The sequence below is a fragment of the Oryctolagus cuniculus genome, chromosome 9 (assembly GCF_051225735.1).
Source record: "Oryctolagus cuniculus isolate XC-2025 breed Fujian yellow rabbit chromosome 9, ASM5122573v1, whole genome shotgun sequence".
NCBI classification, from domain to species: Eukaryota; Metazoa; Chordata; class Mammalia; order Lagomorpha; family Leporidae; genus Oryctolagus; species Oryctolagus cuniculus.
The window spans coordinates 105,979,699-105,998,724 of record NC_142875.1 but is presented as its reverse complement, the minus strand read 5'-3'; the positions used below and the strand labels follow the sequence as shown (position 1 = coordinate 105,998,724).

General features: G+C 54.1%; 1 protein-coding gene across 10 annotated transcripts in view; it reads right to left on the bottom strand.

Moving 5' to 3' along the window:
* Nucleotides 1-19,026, bottom strand: part of CRACR2A (calcium release activated channel regulator 2A) — a 203,073-nt gene that overhangs the window by 19,404 nt on the left and 164,643 nt on the right. For all 10 annotated transcript variants that reach the window (XR_016212976.1, XR_016212975.1, XM_051850218.3 and 7 more), the window contains exons 9-13: nt 17,366-17,437; nt 16,706-16,751; nt 14,710-14,816; nt 11,153-11,483; nt 6,554-6,686 (exon numbers count right to left, since the gene is read on the bottom strand). Coding sequence is in view for 8 of the 10 variants with exons in the window: in XM_051850218.3 (XP_051706178.3) it covers nt 6,554-6,686; nt 11,153-11,483; nt 14,710-14,816; nt 16,706-16,751; nt 17,366-17,437 (689 nt within the window). In the remaining 2 variants the exon portion in view is untranslated. The remainder of the gene's footprint in view (nt 1-6,553; nt 6,687-11,152; nt 11,484-14,709; nt 14,817-16,705; nt 16,752-17,365; nt 17,438-19,026) is intronic.

Genomic DNA, 19,026 nt, shown 5'->3' with positions numbered 1-19,026 from the left:
AACCACTGGGTGAAAAATAGCTCTCTCGAGCGTGAGCTCTGCCTTTCAAATAAATAAATAAATAAATAGATCTTTTTTTAAAAAAAAAAAGAGGAAAAAAGATTGTCTCCAAATTAATCTTCCTTCCTTCCTTTCTGTCTCTCTTGGCCTAGAACCCTTCCAAAATCTCCCCTAATAAAATCCAAATATCCAAGGGGTGGGTCATACACCTGAGCCATCCAATCCAGAGGTGTTGGGGGTGGGGAGAAGGAGGAAGAAGCAGGGGAGACACTGGCAGGTAGAGGAAAGGACAGAAGAGAGGGGAGGAGGCGGGGGGAGGAGGGAGCCAAAGGCAGCCTTCACCCTCGAGATGGAAGCCCAGGCACTGGGCAAACCCCAGGGAGAGGGAAGGAGGTCAGTGGCCCGCGTTCTGTGGCCCACACCGGCCTCGGCGCTGTGATCCAGATGTTCCCCCTCTGCTGTGTGGGCAAGAGCGTTCATGATGCAGAGAGCTGTTGCAATCCTCCCCTCAAGGACCAGGCCCCAGAACTCGCCAGGATCCCCTCGCACCCTCACAAAGACCCCTGTAGTCCTGACCTGGACAGACAGGAGCATAGGAGGGCAAGCAGAGACGGAGGCAGTCAATGGGAAAAGTCACCCCGCCACGGCAAAGGCCAAGGCCATGGTAAAGGCCAAGGCCATGGCAAAGGCCAAGGCCAGCCCACTAGAGACCCACAAGGAGAGGAGAGGCAGAGGTGGCCACTCGGAGAATGTTGGGGCCAAGCGGGGTCCAGAGGCCTGTGCTTCAGAGGAGGGCAGAGAGAAACCCTCCATGTAGGTGTCCCACATGGCTGCCCGGATGGACAAAAGTGATTCTTCCCCTTAGGGAGTGCTTTCCACTGGCTGCCTCCCCCACCTCACAGTGCACCTGTGTCGTCCACGTGAGCCGTAATCTGCAAGCGCACGTGGACATACTCGTGTGCCCACACACACACCCGTGCACATATGCATACACACAGTCACATGCACACACATGCACACACACACAAATGCATGCTCCACGGAGAGCTGAAGATCAGGAGTCCAGATGCTGCGCCTGGCCAGAGCCAGACAGCTGCAGTGGTGACAGCGGTGACATGTGAACCCAGCTCTGAGGCTCACTGCCCCTTTGATTGTGCACCTCGGGCACAGAGCCCCTGGCTTCTTTGTTCCAAGGACAAAGCTCTGGCTAAGTACTCGCATCAAAACACGTTGCACCTGGTGGGGAGCAGCACCCTGAGGGAGTTTTCTCCTTGGCTAAAAACAGTGAAGGGGCTTCAGGGCCTGTAGTCTGAGAAACTGAAGAGGCGGCTGCCTTCTGATAACTACTCAGGAGAAGGCCAGCCATGGCTGGATCTGAAACAGGCTGGCGGGTCCAGGGCCCGGAGGACGGAGCCCTCTGCTTGTTGGCAAGGCCGCCGGCAGGAGCGCAGGTGGGTGGTGCGGGAGCAGCTGGGTCTTGGCTGCCATTGGCTACTTGTTCTGCCAGGGGGTGGGAGCTTTGTCTCACCGGGAGTGAGCGGGACAGCAGAGAGCTGGAAGATGTGTTCTGTGCTGGGGTGAGCTTGGCCAGACTCCCTGCTGCACACACAAAGGACTCCTCCCTGCCCACACAGGCAGGCAGGTGGAGGAAGCAGGTGAGTAAGCCCACAGGGGCGCTAATGGATCTGAAGGCCACGGGCAGCTCTAAGATCCCAGCTGGCAGCAGACCCATGTCCTGTGTTCCCGGCTCAGTTCTGCCACTGAGCAGCAGAGGGATCTTGCTGATGCTTTACCTCGCCTCCTTTGAGGGGTCCACTTTCCCCACCCACAAACTCAGGCAACAGATGAAACAGCCATGTCCCCTGTTTATGACCTTGAGGTTCAGCTGTAACAGACAATGGTCATGTCATGGTGACCCTCACATTGCAACTCAACTGGCTCCAAGATGGCATCAAGTTGGAGCAGCCTATCACCAGAAAGCGGGCTATGGAGATGGTGTGGGTTGGAGCTGGGCTGAAGGACCCCAGGGAAGTGGTCCTTTATGTTTATGTTTCTGGAAAAGACGGGTGTGAGCTGTGGCAAAGCAGGAGGGGTGGAGGAGTGGGGAGCGCCAGCAAGCCTTAGGGTGCTCCTGGATTTCTCTGTAGAGAAGGGCAGTGGGATGGAATCTGAGTAGTGGCCAGGAGAGGACCAAGGCAAAGCTTTGGCAAGGTGCACCTTGGGTTCTGCCTGGTGATTTAAAGCAGAGAGGCCGTGACTCCTTCTGCAAGGAACAGTGGAAAGAGCAGTGGACTTGGAGTCCTGGGTTCCAGTGAGCCTTAGCTGCTAATATGCAGCTTGACCAGGGCTCTGAGTCGCCTCACTTACAACATGAGATGTTATGCACAGGCCACCCCCCCAGCTGCTTCCGGCTCTAGTGTCCTACAAAACCCATCATCTGATGCCTCCAGGATGTCCATGGGGCCCAAGAAGGTGCTATTTTTTAAAAAATTAGTTCACTAATGTTTTCTTTGAAAGGCAGAGAAATACACACACACACACACACACAGATCTGCCATCTGCTGGTTCACTCCCCAAATGCCCACAACAGTCAGGGTTGGACCAGGCTTCAGCCAGGAGGCAAGAACTCCATCCCAGTCTCCCATGTGGGTGGCAGGGACCCTCGTGTTTGGGCCATCACCTGCTGCCTCCCAGGGTGGGTGTTAGCAGGAAGCTGGAATGGAGAGGAGAGCCAGGACTTGAACCCAGGCACGCTGAGAGGATGAGAGTGTCCCAAGCCACAGCTCCACAGCTGCACCCAATGCCCAGCCCTAAGCACCTGCTATTGAAGGAGTAGGCTGGATCCTAAGGTGGGACAGGCAGGACACTTGAAGTCACAAGGTAGTGTTACAGCAACTCACTTTACACACAAGGACAAGGGTCCTCGTTTCTGGGAGGGAGCAGATTCCAGGAAGTTAACAGGGACCCCTCTGGCGATGGAAGTGTGCCAGGAAGAACCACAGCACCCCCCACTCCTGGACACTGTCATGGCCACTGACTGCCCTGGCCGGGTGATGGCCAGGCCCTGATCTGGGGGTGGACGGCGTGGCCTCCATGGCCGTGATAGCTCTGTGAAGGGCGCACCTTCCAGACGGCTGCTGTGCCATCTGCTCACCGACATGGGCAGCAGAGCGAGCCCGCTGCGTGGCAGGGAAGCTAATCTGAGCCGCCGCTCCAGCCTGCTCGAGCGGCGTGATGAAGGGCATTCCTGATTTGGAACTTTGGATTTTTTTTCCACTTCCTAAATTGTAGTTGTTTTCATAATTGGCCTCCTGGGAAGTGCAAATTCCTCTGACTTCCTCTTTTTCAGGCTTCTATCCAAGGCCTCAAGATGGAAACAGATGCTGATTTGTGGACAGAGATGCACACAGCCCTGGGGGGCGTGCCTCTGAGGGCCTGAGGGCTTGGCCTCCATGCCTCTGCCTCCTGTACACCTGCATGGGGTCATGGCTTGGGGGCCCAGCCCATGGGATGCCCTCCAAGGAAGGTGAGTCTGGTTCTCTCGCCCATTGCTTCTTTTTTTGTTGTAATTTCCACTTATTTTCACTTTTGTTTGAAAGGCAGACACACACACGTATACAGAGACAAGAGATCTTCCATCTGCTGGTTCACTCCCCAAATGCCTGAAACAGTCAGGTGTAGGCTAGACCAAAGCTGGGAGCTAGAACTCCATCCAGGTCTCTCCGGTGGGTGACAGGGACCCAACAACCTGAGCCCCCACCTGCTGCCTCCCAGGATGTGCGTTAAGAGGAAGCCGGAATCAGATGTGGAGCTGGGACTCGAACCAGGCTCTCAGATACGTGTGTTTCAAGTGGCCTCTTACCCACTGCTCCACACACCCGCCCAGCCACCGCTTCCTGCCTCACCGTGCACAGAGCACTCGGCTCACTCCCAGCGGCTGCTCTCAAGGCGAGGCAAGGCCAGGCTCCTCTGGGCTTAGCTCACAGGCCTTGCCCTTCTTCCCTGTCGCCCTAATTCTGTGTCTGGGGAAGTTCTCGATCTCTGGGCGGAGTGGAGCAGAAGGGAGGATGTCCCCGGTGCTGCCACGGAGCAGGAAAGGGCTCAGCAGTAAGACCAGGACGCTGAGGCTTGTGGGAGAGACCCAGAGGTAGGAAAAAAGTTGGAAGGGTAAGACGAAGACAGTGGGGTCTCCTCGGGCAGGGGCCTGGGGCGTGGGAAGTTTGTCCCGTAGAAGCAGCCTGTCAGCCAGCAAAGACTGGCAGGGGTTTGGTCAGAGGTCCAGCCTTAGGAGCAGGCTTGGGGTGCCTGATTCAAATCCCCCATTTTTCAGATGAGGGAAAACTGAAACCCAAGGAGGGACCGTGTCCTCTTGAGGTCACACAGCTGGCTGGAGTCAGAGCCGGGGAGTGGCTCTGATGTCCCCCTGGGCCCTCTCCTGCCTCCATCAACTGCTGTCCACTTTCTGGGAGAAGAGGGACCCAGCACTCACTGGGGGCCAAGCACGTGGTACTGTTACTGGGTTACTGGGATGTCATGGAATGGAACGGAAACGGCGTGGGCAGCAGGAAGCAGTGGAAAGCACCCGATGGCTGTGTGGACAAGCCCTTTCAGCTCGCTGGGCCTCAGTGTCCTGCTCTGTCTACTGGGATGATAACAAAGCCTGTCTCCCGGCACTGTGATGAAGACAGATTGTAATTATGAATACAAACGCCTTTGTTGGCCGGCACCGCGGCTCACTTGGTTAATCCTCTGTCTGCAGCGCCGGCACACGGGGTTCTAGTCTCGGTCAGGGTGCCAGATTCTGTCCCGGTTGCCCCTCTTCCAGGCCAGCTCTCTGCTGTGGCCAGGGAGTGCAGTGGAGGATGGCCCAAGTGCTTGGGCCCTGCACCCCATGGGAGACCAGGAGCAGCACCTGGCTCCTGGCTTCGGATCGGCGCAGCACCGGCCGTGGCGGCCATTTGGGGGTGAACCAACGGAAGGAAGACCTTTCTCTCTGTCTTTCTCTCTCTAACTCTGCCTGTCAAAAAAAAAAAAAAAAAAAAAAAAAAAGCCCCAAAAACAAAAACAAAAACCGCCCTTGGTGAATACCCATATGGCTGACTTTATCAGTTCAGCTAAGTTACAGGTAGGGGAATGCAGGTGCTTTGGATTTGGGGATTTTTCAGATTTTGGAATATTTGCATAGATGAATACATAATGACACAGCTTGAGGATGAGACCCAAATCTAAACACAGGAGACCAGGCGTGAAGTGCTCCACACGTGACACCAGCTCAGGACTCAAGTGTCAGTTTTTGGGCGCGTTTGGGATTTCAGATTTTTGGGATTAGGGAAGTCAACTTTCAGTGCGTAGCAGGCACTCACTGTAGGTATCTTTTGTTGAGCGAGTCAGCCTGATGGGAACTAAAAGGTCCATAAGCCCTTGAGTGTGGCCCTCATCTGTGTGCAGTGTGCACCTGCAGGTGGAGGGAGTAAAAGCCTCGACTTCATTACGATGTTACCCAAGAGCAGGGGCACCTCCCATGGTCACCCCTGAACTCAGACTGACTCATCTCAGCCATCACTCGACAGGTTGGGAAGGAGGACAGGTGAAGTTTGATGAGTAAAATTGCTGTCTGGAGCACTGTGCCCTATCTCACACCCACACTCACACACACACACACACACACACACACATAACAAAGCCTGTCCCCCGGCACTGTGATGAAGACAGATTGTAGCTGGCGCCACGGCTCAATAGGCTAATCCTCCACCTAGCGGCGCCGGCACACGGGGTTCTAGTCCTGGTCAGGGCGCCGGATTCTGTCCCGGTTGCCCCCCTTCCAGGCCAGCTCTCTGCTGTGGCCCGGGAAGGCAGTGGAGGATGGCCCAAGTGCTTGGGCCCTGCACCCCATGGGAGACCAGGAGAAGCAGCTGGCTCCTGCCTTCGGATCAGCGCGGTGCGCCGGCCGCAGCGCGCCAGCCGTGGCGGCCATTGGAGGGTGAACCAACGGCAAAAGGAAGACCTTTCTCTCTGTCTCTCTCTCTCACTATCCACTCTGCTCGTGGGGAAAAAAAAAAAAGACAGATTGTAATTATGAATACAAACACCTTTGTTGGCCAGCACCGCGGCTCATTTGGCTAATCCTCTGCCTGCGGCGCCGGCACCCCGGGGTTCTAGTCCCGGTCGGGGTCCCAGCAGATTTCAGTTTTCCCTCATCCAGCAGGGCAAGGCGGGGCAGTGGCAGCCCATTGGTGAGTCATGGGGATGTGGTGCAGTGTGTGGGCCCCAAGAGTCATCCTGGTCAGTTCTGGGGGAGCATGGTGGGGAAGGAGTGGTAAGGAGGAGGTGGGAGCTCCTGGTGGGGACAAGGGGGCTGCAGCCCCACCTTTGCCACACTCAGGTGCACACACCCAGGGCTCAAGTTGGGAAGTACTCCAGGGCCCCATCACATGTAGACCTCATCGCTGAGCAAAGCAGCTGCAGTCCCCATGACCCCCACCCCACTGGCTCCAAGTCCCTCTCCGCCCTCTCCTCACATGGTCGCAGGTACACCTTGGGGATGAGAACTCACCTACAGTGGCTACCATGCCTGGGGAGAAGCAGTCCTCACAGAACCTCCTCAGGAAAGACGTCTTGCCCACGGCGGAGTTGCCCACGAACACAATCTTGAAGAGCCGGTCTGGCGTGGATGGGTAGCGCTCCTCCTGTGGGAGGCACGCAGTCTGGCCAATGGCTGGCCATGGCCGCTGCTCCTGCTCTATCCACAGCCCACCCTCCTCTTGTCCCCTTGGTGGTCCTGGGCTCCCCATCAGCAGCAGGCTAAGACGTAAGACGGCTCCTCTGTGTCGCGTAGGTGGACACCTCCCTGATTAGGAGGGAGCCTCTTACTTCTGCCCCATCACCCAAAGCCTGGGCCCAGGGTGGGACACTCTCGCCTCCCTGCACAGGGCTCACATCTCAGCATCGCCACCTTCCTGGGGCCACTGAGGTCAGACAGTGTCCACTCAGGAACCTGGGACCCATGCCCCCTGCCTTGCAGGGCCAGCTGCAGAGGGAGGGAGCTGGGTGGCGTCAGTGTCCCCAGCGGGCAGGGCCTTTAAGGCCCAGGAGGGGAATGAGGCTGTTCCAGGGCACAGGGAGCAGGAGGTGGAGGACGGAGCTGACTCTTCAGCACAGGGATGCTCACCCACCTGGACCCCGCCTGCAGGCCTAGCTCAGCTCTGCCAGGTCAGCTGAGGAGGAGGCTTTGGAATCTATTTAAAAGTGGATTTGGGCGAATTAGCTCCCATCGTTGAGCAAATATCATAATGCAGCGACAGCTGATATTAGCAGTGTTGAGTTTCAGGGGAAGTCATTAACAGGCTTTTGGGGAGGAATCAATGCCACGCAGTTCTTAGGAGGAATTCAAGGTCAACTACAGGAATTTAAATTAAAATTAAAAATAATTTTAAAAATTCCACACATGGGCCGGTGCCGCGGCTCACTAGGCTAATCCTCCGCCTTGCGGCGCCAGCACACCGGGTTCGAGTCCCAGTCGGGGCGCCGGATTCTGTCCTGGTTGCCCCTCTTCCTGGCCAGCTCTCTGCTGTGGCCAGGGAGTGCAGTGGAGGACGGCCCAAGTGCTTGGGCCCTGCACCCCATGGGAGACCAGGAGAAGCACCTGGCTCCTGCCATCGGATCAGGGCGGTGTGCTGGCCGCGGCAGCCATTGGAGGGTGAACCAACGGTAAAGGAAGACCTTTCTCTCCGTCTCTCCCACTGTCCACTCTGCCTGTCAAAAAAAAAAAAAAAAAAATTCCACACACAGCTATCTCCCATCCCTCTTTCTTTATCTATACACTGCACACTCTGTAGCCTCTTGTCTCTGTACCTCTAATTGCCATTTGTTTCAGACTATAACTTGGGGCACCAATCTGTTTATCCCCGGGCCCAGCGAAGGGGTGGGGAATGTGAAACCCTAGATAAGGGAAGAGGGTCCTGGTGGCAGAGGTGCTGCCTGACCCTGAGACCTGTCACCACTGACCCCTTCCTTGGGTAGAGCATTTTCTGAAAAAAATTTTGCACAAAATGTAAACCCTTCGATGGTTCAGTATCAGGCAGAACTCATGGCATCAGAGCAGGGAACTCCTATTTGTGTCCGTGCACTTAACCTGCCATCCCTGTGAGGGTGCACCTGCCTTGTGAGGGGCAGGGGAGGGGCCGGGAACAGGAACCCTGGGCTGCCTCCTCAGGTGCATTCTCAGCTTCCCTCCCTACGTGCTTTAATTTAATAAGCCTTCAAAAATAAAATTAATACATGCTAACTTCTAAGGTTAGAAAACAGAAAAATAGAGAGGAAAATAATAATTATTTGTAATGTGCCCTGTCACTGTTCATGCTTTGGTCCTTTCCTCCAGTCTCTTCTGTAAGCACGAGGGTGGTTCAAAAATTTTGTGGAAAAATGGAATTAAGAGGTAGTTTATTTTTGGTGCAAAAAAAATTGAAATCCATGCATACGTGGGTTCTTCAGAAATTTCATGGAAAATGTGTATTATGGGGGCCGGCACTGTGGCACAGTAGGTTAAAGCCCTGGCCTGAAGCACCGGCATCCCATATGGGCACCAGTTCGAGACCCGGCTGCTCCTCTTCTGATCCAGCTCTCTGCTGTGGCCTGGGATAGCAGTGGAAGATGGCCCAAGTCCTTGGGCCCCTGCACCCGCGTGGGAGACCCGGAGGAGGCGCCTGGCTCCTGGCTTCGGATCGGTGCAGCTCCAGCCATTGCAGCCATCTGGGGAGCGAACCAGCAGATGGAAGACCTCTCTCTCTCTACCTCTTTCTGTAACTCTGTCTTTCAAATAAATAAAACTAAATCTTAAAAAAATAAAATAAAATGTGTACTATGAATGAATTTCAACATTTTCATGTTAAAAGAATCTTTGAATTCCATTTTTTTCCACGAACCCTTTGAAGTACTATAGGACATATGTTAACTAAAGAAATTTAAGATGTATCTCAAATTGATTTTATCCTACTTTACCATACATTACTAAATTACATATATTTCTCTGAGTCATTAAGCTTTTTGTAACTGTGATTTTTTTTTCACAGCTATGTAATATTCTATTACATTAGTACACCACAACTTAGGTCCCTACCATAGGTTTTTCCAATTGTTTGCCATTATAAAACAGCAGAGAGCCTTGAGTTGAATCTTGATCTGATTTTGGTTATTTCCATGGGAAAAACTGCTAGAAGCGCCCAGTATTCTTACTTTCTTGGTTCATCTCATCTAACAACATCCCGGAAGAGTTGGGCCCATCCATGCCTCGTGGTGGGGGTGGAGGGGTTGCCTCACAGGAGCCTGGCAAAGAGCGGGCCTGCCTGGGAGCTGCCACAGGGCTTCCGGGTGACCTGTGTCCTGTCTGCTTCAGTTTCTGTTCCCAGCAAAACGGCAACAGAGCGTCACGGAGCCAGCACAGATGCAAGATAGCGTGGCGGGAAGGGCCGGGCTCCACGTCCCTGGGGGCTGGCCAGGCTGCCCCCTGCTGGGCTTCTGTTTTTCTATCTGTCCACAGGAGCACCTGCTGCTGGGCCCCCTCTGATGACCGTGACCGTGAGAGTGAGATGCTGCAGCAGACATGGCGCCTTGCCACTCTCCTTGTCCCTGTGGCCTACCAACCCCTTGACACTTCTCTCCCGTTGCGGTGGTGTTTATGACCTATTTGCGCCCACTGAGAACCAGGGTAGTTGTGTGCATTGAAGGGGGTAAAGGGTGGGGACCCCTCACTTCCTCTCTGTGCCAGAGACCTTCAAAGGGGTGACATGCAGGCATGAACCTTAATCCTGCCCAAGGCAGACGACCTATACCCAGAAGCCCCAGTTGCGGCTCCCCTGCAAACACAGCCTCTGGGGAAAGTGCAAGGTGGCGATGGCTGCGTCCTAAAGAGCAGCCACGGGGTGAGGGAGGAGCCTCTTTCACAGGCTTGTTGCCCAGGGTCAAGTGGAGGATGAGGTCACAAGGTGAGGACCAAGGACAGACTTTCCTATGGTCTCCTTTGGCCCTGTAGAACTTAGCAGAGAGACCCTGCAGGGAGAACAGGGTTACACGGAATGGAGAAAGAGGTGGGAAGCTTGGAAACGCCAAGAGTGATTAGCTGATGAAGAACCAAGACAAAGGCGGGTGTTTGGCCAAGCAGTTAAGATACTGCTTGGGAAACCTGCGCCCCATAGAGGACTCCCGGCTTTCACACCCCAGCTCTGCTTCCCGTGCAGTGCCTGCGAATGTGCTCCCTGGAGGGCAGCAGCTGATGGCTCTGGTGGTTGAGTCCCTGCCACCCACATGGAAGACCCACACTGAACTCCCAGCTCCTTGACTTGACCAGGCACAGTCCTGCTGACTGGGGACATTATGGAGTGAACCAATGGGTGGAATTGCTTTGTCTGTCTCTCAGCTTTTCAGATAAATAAAAGCAGTACTTTGAAAGATGAAAAGGAGAGTAGAGAGAGCCTCCAGCCCCTGGCTCCCTCCCTATGTGGTTGAAATAGCTGGGGGCCAGGGCAAGTTGAAGCTAGCAGCCTAGAACTCCATTTGGGCCTCTCACATGAACGGCAGGGGTCCAAGTACCTGGGCATTTCTGCTACTTTCCCAGTACATAAGCAGGGAACTGGATCACAAGTGGAGCAGCTGGGATCTGAACTGGCGCTCTTATGGGATGTCAGTGTTGCAGGCAGTGACTGAACCCTGTGGGCCACAATGCTGGCCCCCAAAGCAATAGATTTTTAAAAAAATGTTAAAAAGGACCAAGAGAAACATGATGGCACGCAAACATTCGCAAGCAAAGACTGGCCCTGCTGAGAGCAGTGACAGCGTGGGAAGCCGTAAAAGCATCTGACACTCTGCTCAGAGCCTTGATGAGGGTCAGTCTTAAGTGGGTGCTCAATCAGGGCTTTGGGACTTGAGTCAGGAAAGCACAGAATATGGAATGGGACAAACAGAAGAGGCTAGAAGACTTTATCAGGACACCAGGACGCTCAGACAGGCAGGGAGAGGTGGCATTTGTAAGACACAAATAGGCGGCATCCCAACACCTGCCACATCTGACCTCCTTGGTGCCCCTTGGGAATATGGGTCTCAAAGACAAAGGCAGATCCCAGGCGTGATGTCTGCGAGCCAATGAGGTATGCACCCCTACCTTGATGAGGGCTTCTTTCCCCACAGGCTGCCCTCGGGGAGACGTGGGGGTGACCTCCAAGGGGGAGGCCTGCTGGGTCCCGCCGTCCGCTCCCTGGTGAGAGCCTTCCTCTTCCTCTGGGCACTGGCCTAGGGGCTGCTCAAAGCCCGCCTGCAGGAGCTGCGGCATGGGGTCTTCTTCAATGGAGATGATTCTGCGGAGCCGCCGGGCGTGCCCAGTCCCCAGCTCCCCCAGTCCTGGCTCCTCTTCTGTAAGGGGATACACGCTCAGCCCCAGAGAGCTTCTCCTCCTGGGAATGCCAAACACATCGTCCTCCTCCTCTGACTGGCTGCTGCGTGGGGAAGAAAGAAGCACGGAGGACATCACCCAGGGCAGCAACACGAGGACAGACGCCGCCGTCGGCTCCTGTGTCCAATACGCTTACCCCAAGTGCCTGCCGGTGAGGACTGCCAGGTATTAACTAAAGAAATCACAGACATTGTCCCGGCCCCAAGGGACGTTCCACTGAGGGGGGACCAAAGCAACAGTGACACGCTCACACAAAAAGTCGTTTTTACAGATAACGAGAGGGCTGTGAAGGAGAAGCAGAAGAGTATGCACGCAGACTTGTCGAGAAAGCACCTGCTGTGCCCCCAGGGCCGGCCCTCATTAACTGTGTGTCCTTGGGTAAGAGCCTTCAACTTGTCAGGTCCCAAGACCACCCTGCCCCTGTCCCATCTGCCCTGCCCGCTCAGAAATGAGACACGGGTGCAAGCAGACACAGCGTGAGCGTGAGCGTGAGCATGAGCAGTACGCTGCTCTGGGAAGACCCTCCTTCAGCGCACAGCCGGGGTCCACTGGCTCAGCTGCCCCCTTGCAGAGCGGACAGGCATCGGGGTCGGAAGGAAGCCAAGTCGGGCATCTCCACCCACCGCTCCTTCGCCATGTCCTCGGGAGCCAGAGTCAGCCCTGAGTAGTCTTGCAAGCCTACGTGCGTCCTTGCTGCGAGATGCATCTGCGCACCAAGAGCCAGGAGCAGCGGTAGGAGGGGGAGGGGGAGGGACAGCTGCAGGGAGGACCCGTGCCCTGGGTGTGTGTTCAGAAGGTCCAGAGCGCCCAGGCCTCACAGGTCCCTCTGAGCACACAGCTCCCCGCCGGGTCTGGGTGAGCCACTAAAGCTCCAAATGGTCTTAAGGGAACGGGAGCTTTACAGGGAGGGCCTCAGGTCCCAGACGGAAACACACGTGGGTGAGAAAAGAGAGTGGGCTGGCAGTGAAGTGGAGAGGTGAGGGACCCACAGGAGAGAGAGAATGGAAGAAGGACACAGGCTGCAGGCTGGAGGGACACTCTTTATTTTGCCCTCTGCTTATAATACGTCTCACTGCTAAGGACAGTAGGAAGGAAAGAGAAAATGAGTGCATCAGCATGCCAAATTTAACTGCAATTCTGAACAATAAATTAAAATACTGTGCTTGCTCACAAAAACAGTGGATTGGTTTGGATCCCTGGATATAAAATATAGCATTAGTAGCAAGTTAAGCAGCTTTCTCTTATAAAATCCCAGTTTTTAATAAAAGCTAAATGTCTTCTTTCCAACAAACTTCCTATATATTCTGTCAAGTCTATTAACTGCTTATCTGCTTCAGCCCACAATTGGCAGGGCCAGCATCGTGGTGCAGCATGTTAAGCTGCCGCTCGCGGAACTGGCATCCCATATTGGAGCGTTGGTTTGAGTCCTGGCCACTCTCTGCTTCCAATTCAGGTCCCTGCTAATGTGTCTGGGAAAGTAGCAGAAAATGGCCCATGTACTTAGGCCCCTGCCACGCACAGGGGAGGCCTAGATGGAGTTCCTGGCCCTTGGTTCAACCTGGACCAGCCCAAGCTGTTGCGTCCATTTGAGGAGTCAACCAGTGGAACCAGTGGATAGAAGATCTCCCTCTCTCTCTCCTTTTCTCCCTTTCTTCCTCCTTCCCTGTCTCCCCTGCCCCCCACATTCTGCCTGTCAATTAAATAAATAAATAAGTAAATAAATATTTTTTAGAAAAGAACACAACTAGTAGTCCTATCCATTTTCTCCCTGATTATTCACACAAGAGTGAATATTTGTGTGCACAAGTGAGCAAGTATCTGCACCCACAGCAGGTTTTTCCCCTAGGGCTTTGCGGCCAGAAGAAGAAATAGCCACTTAAGCCCTAAAATGAAGCATTTCTTGGAAACAAATGCTTTACATGGATAATTTTCCAGCACTACTGACATTCTGTAATACTTTCAACTTAGCACGACTAAGTTCGTTCTTTATTTTGTCGCCAATGCTGTATGCCAGCAGTAGAAAGTACGGCTACTTTTGCCAAAGCCTGTATTGGAATTCAAGGGCTCTAAATGTGTTGCTTACTTGATTAGGGTCTGTTTCTTCCACTCAGCTATAATCTCATGAAACAGAAATGGGTCCTCTCCGCCTGCCCTGGCACGTTCCAGCACACAGCACAGGACCTCGCACATGGTAAGTACTCAACAAACGTTTATCAAGGGAGCATTCAACAATGGACGCTAATGACAGGGCACACGCCCGGTTTGTCTTCGGAGCTTTACAGAGCTCAAAAGAATGTCTGAGACCGAATAGGTAATCAGCAAGCGCCTGCTGAGTCAATCAATCAGTAAATACGTTCTGTTCGCAGGAACCAACAGGCCAAATACTACTGTGCAGAAATTTGGCTGCCGAGTTCTATCTCATTATTCAGCTAGTTGGAGAAGGAATGCATGACGATCAGGCCCAAAGATTTTACTGATGAGCTGAATCACACTGCCATTGCGAATCTTTTGATTTCATGCTTGCAGTCCTACAGGATCAAGTTAACACATTTTTCTCCCCAAGTCTGACACTTAGGGTCCGGCTGCCTCTCTCTGCCTGGGGCCATCCATGTGGATGGAAGGCACACCGGCAGTCGGGGCGGGGGGCTGGGTTATCTCTGAATGCGCGAGGAGTCAACCTCTTGGGTGCTCGAATTCAACCGCGTGCTGTTCAGCAGCTAGGGAACGTGTTCTCTCTGCGTTAACTGAGCACGAGTCACTGACACGATCTGCCAAGCACAGGCCACAGTCGTGTCTGTAAAACGAGTCCAACTGCTGGAGATTCCACGTGACTCTGCGAGGCCCTTCCCGAGCCAACAGTCACATTCCTGAAAAACCGCGTGCATCCCTTCTGCCCTGCAGAGGTCAGAGGGCCATCGGCCACACACCCCTCCCTCCGTCTCTCCCCTGATCGGCTCCTCCTCTGTCCTCTGCAGAGCTTCAGCGCCCCTTCCAGGCCTCTGCACGCACACAGGTGGGTGGAGTGACCTCCGAAGACAACAACCTGCCCTAGGGGATCGCTCTGCGCAGTCCCCGTCTTGTTTGCATGTCAGGAGAGGGTAGGGCATGTCCTCCAAGGCTCAAGGGGAGTCAGTGCAGCCGGAACTCAAACTCGGGCCTCCCACCCAAGGCCAGCTCTCCAGGGTGCACCTGCACCGAGCATGGGCTCACAGCCAGCTCCCCCTGCAGGGGGGATGGGTAAGTGCAAGAACAAATGGGTGATGACTTACCTTCGGAGAGCCCCTTTGCAGTCCATGTATTTGCCTATCACAGAGCCGGATCTCTGTTTCCAGCTTGCCTTGGAAGCCGCTGTGTTTGCCTTGGCTGCCTTATCTTTCTGTAGAAACACAAAAGTCCCAGAGATCCAGGCCTGCTGATTTGCCCCAGTGTTGTAGCAGAAAAGGGCCCATGGTTCCCACCTCCTAGGTCAGGCTCTCAGAGAACCCTAAAGCAAGTCGGCAGTGACCTGGTCTCCCTGTTAGCATTCACCCACACATCCTTTTACCGTCATCCCTCACCAGAACCCCTCAACTGCCTTCCTAATAATCTAATCAAATGAACAGAGGAGAGCCTTTGTGCCACCACGGGATGCTACGCAGGGGCACTGAGAATTTGCTGGAGGGCAGAGAAGAAGAGATCAAGGCTTAATGCCTGGGAGAAATATTTATAAGCATAAAAGCTTTTGTGCATCTTAAACTCTGACTCTTCTGCGTGTCTCTAATCACTTATCTTCAAAGCCCCAGATATAAGGGAAAGAAGACCAGCCCAGAGGATCAATTAACCCAGTGCCCTGTCCAGAGCTTCCAGGCTTGTATCAGGTGTATCAGGCTGAGTGCAGAAATACTGCTCCAACATTGGTAGCAGAGAAGCGGGGTGGAGCAGGTCCTCCCAGTCCCCTTGCAATGCTCCCTAACAGACGTCATCCAGGAGATGGTGGGGTGGGGGAGTGGATCACGAGAAGAATCTCTCGTGGATCAGACAAGGGAAGGAGGCGAGGCCATGCTCCCAGGGCCCCTGCAGCTGTGGCTGTGAGGCTGCCACATGAATCTTTAATTATTACCCAGCGTCGAGGTGATCTGATCCCTTTTCTTTGATTTCCCCAGTGGCGTTCTTAATTCCACCCCCTTCCGAGGCAGACTGAGTTTGGCAGCTGAAGGGGAGCGCGGTGAAGTGATTAGGGTGACATTGGGTTGGAAGTTCTAAAATGAAGTTGGTGTTGTTTCTAAGACAATTACAACCATTGTCATCATCAAGCAAACATGTGTAGGCTGAAGTCTCACTCTCGCAGCACACATGGGTAGGTGGCAGCAATGTTTGCTGCCGGTCAGCGACATCAAAGAAACGATGGCAGAACAAGATCCAACAGGGAGCTCAGTTACAAACCAAGTCGGGCCTAATTTAGGACAAACCAGCTGCCTTATGTGATCATATTTATGTGGCTGCTAAGCTAAGGGTCTGGTGCATAGTGTCCTTTTTCTAAAAGTCTTCCTCAAAAATCCTTATAATATGCGGGAGGTGACAGGATTCCTTTTCCTCAAGTGACAGCTGGGGACTTTGTCCCAGGACACACAGGGGGCCCGAGGTCTGATAATCCTTCGATTAGGAAGTTGGACCCATTTTCCTTCCCTGCAGGGCAGCCAACAGCTCTTGTCTGAAGGGGAAGATGACTGGGGGAGTGCAGGATTCTAGGTTTTGTTAAGTGTGGGCCACATGTTTAAGTGTGACCTCCACTTAAACATGAGATTTTGTGTTATTTGGGACAAGTATATGGTCATGGTACTCATGTATAGATGATAAAATCAGCTATGTAAGTAGTGGGAGATTCACATCTTTAATTTGTTCCATGAGAGTATAGAAACGCAGAATTTCCATCGATAGAAAAAAAATGTAATGAAGAGAAGAAACCTGAATATGTTGATGTAAAAGTGATAAGGGCATTTCAACTGTGCCGTCTCATGGGTAGAACTATCATTTATGCATCCAAGAAACACTTCAGTCCTGTGGGGCAGAGAGAAATGTGCACTACTTCCTGGAAAAGTAACTGTCCCAGTAGGCTATTCTGCATCTTGATCATCTCGGGCTATTGTCCTGCCCACACAGAAAGTATCAAATGTATCCCGATTGTCAGCGCATTCTTGGGCCAGTCCCAGCACAGACCTGGCTGCCCCTGGGCCCCAGTCCTTGTCTCCCACTGCTTCTGCCCCCTAGCAAATACCAGCCAATTACCTGGAAACGTATGTCCCGTTCATCTCGCAGGTGCTTATTTCTTTCCCTGTGAACAGTAAAGGGGAATCTATTCAGACACGGTGGACAGATCCAAGAGCAGCCAACCTGCCAGTCAGACGGGTACAAGGGAAGGTAGAGGGTGGAAGGCTAGCAGGTGTGTGGAATCTCCATCCTTGTGGGTGTGGCTTACACTGGATGATAGTTTGTGTGCCAGTCAACGGCAGGGGGATAGACAAAATGGCTTTGTGATCCATAGCTCTTCAGGATCACTTCCTCATTGGTTCATTCCTGTAGTGACAATTGCCTGCTTCCCTAACAGCTCCATGGAATGAAAGAGCATCTGTCTCACAGGGAAGGGATGCTCAGGAAAGCCAGGTCCACTCCTGCTGGACCAAGGACCAGGCAAGGGACTACGGGAACCACAGAAGAAGGCGGCAGAACCTCCCCAGAAAGAGGGATGGACTGAGTGGGACGTGGGTGTGGGTGTGAATGGACAGCACAGTGCGGTCCCCAGCGCACGGTGGGGACCAGGAGGCTGAGGGTGCCCTCGCGGCCGCCATGCTTTCCCAGTGTGTAGGCAGGGAAGACCCTCTCTCAGATTGGGCCCCTCCAACCTGAGGCTCAGGGCCGTGTTCCCAGAGCACACCCGGGGCCACGCACCTTAGGAAATCCAGCTGCTTCAGGAGCCCGGACTTCTCCCGCTGCAGACTCTCGGTCACGCGGTACACTTCCCTGTGGGGGAGGCAAACAGCACGGTGAGGGTGAGTGGCTCTGGGGGTCGGGGGAGAAGAAGGAGAGCCACAGGGTGCGAGGTGCTGAGCTGCACGTGGGTGGCTGGGACCGCTTCCACGGAAAACCAGCAGGAGAGGCCTACACTGCGGATGGAGTGGGTCAGAGGAAGATGGCTTTCGCCGGAGCACACCTGCTGTGTGCAGGTGCATCCAGACAGTTATCTCAGTCAGCCCAGGAGCCTACTGGGAAGGTGCAGTTGTCCCCACTGAACAGAGGCTGACAGTCAGACGCTCACGAACTGTGCTCGGGTCACACAGACCATCCACACGGAGCCAGGTTCCTCACCTGGGCCTCCTACCCACCCAAACCTGTTCATTCCACAACCCCCCCAACCCCGCCCCGCCCCACAGATGCTGCTGGATGACCAGGGGTCTGCCTTCCCGGGCTCCAAGTGACCAGGGATCAGTCAATGTTCTGTTGGAGAGTGGGAGGGTTTGTGTTTCCCCTTCACATCCACGCTGGCTTGGTCTGTTCAATTCTCCCAGACCCCCAACATGGTTTAAACAGTTTGGCTTCCAGATTCCTGGAGATGTTTCAACTTAACCCAATTATGGTGTCTAGGAGACCGGCCTAGTGGGGCCCTGGGGTCACTGAGTATGTGACCCCCAAGGTCAGTCCCCATGAGACGGGAGTTATAAACGCCTGAGTTTGTGCCGAGCCTCCCTCTGCTTCCTGGCTCACCACGTGGCTCGTCCTCCACTCCCACTCTGCCACTGCCATCCGCCACCCTCAGCAGATGCCAAACCAATGGCACAGCCCAATCTTGGGCTCGAACCTCCAACGCTGTGGGCTAAATGATCCCCTTTTCTTCATAAGTAGCTTGTCGCAGGGATTTTGTCACGGTAACAAAATCTGACAAACCCACTCCCAGGGTTCCCACCAGTTCCTAGACAGCTGCCATGTCCACCGCTGGATGGTCACTTCTTTGACCAGAGTTCTAATTTCTGCCTGGAGGGGGGAGGTGGAGGAGCCAACTGTAATCAGCGATTTACATCACAGTGCAAGGTGTTGGTCACAGCAGGAGTTCGAGGAGGGTGAGGGAGAGGGTGAGAGGCTGTTGCACAGTGTGACTGGAGGGTAACCTAGACCGGGAGGCAGGGGCTGAGTCCTGGACACTCGGCGCAGCAGCTGGCGTGGAGGCCTGGTCCACGGACAGCAGCAGCAAGATGGCAAGGAGAGAGGCCGTCAGGGCGGGGGAGGGGGAGGGGGAGGGGAGGAAGGAGGGAGAGAGGGAGGGGAACGGAGGGTCAGGGAGTTCTTCAGCACCGTGCAAGGAAGACAGGGAAAGACGACAAAACTCCACGCAGAGTTGGCAGCCACAGGGAAACTTGCTTCATTCCAAGACTCTGCCTCCGTCTTTGCCTCGGTTTGCGGCGCCACGGTTTAGAAATTTCGATCTTTTCAACAAATGGTTCCACATATCTAAACCTCAGCACACCTTTTAGGGTAGGGAGCCTCTGAAAGCCCGAATGACACACGGCTGCCCGCATGCTGTCAGGGCTGCCCAGCAGGTGCACAAGGACAGCCCC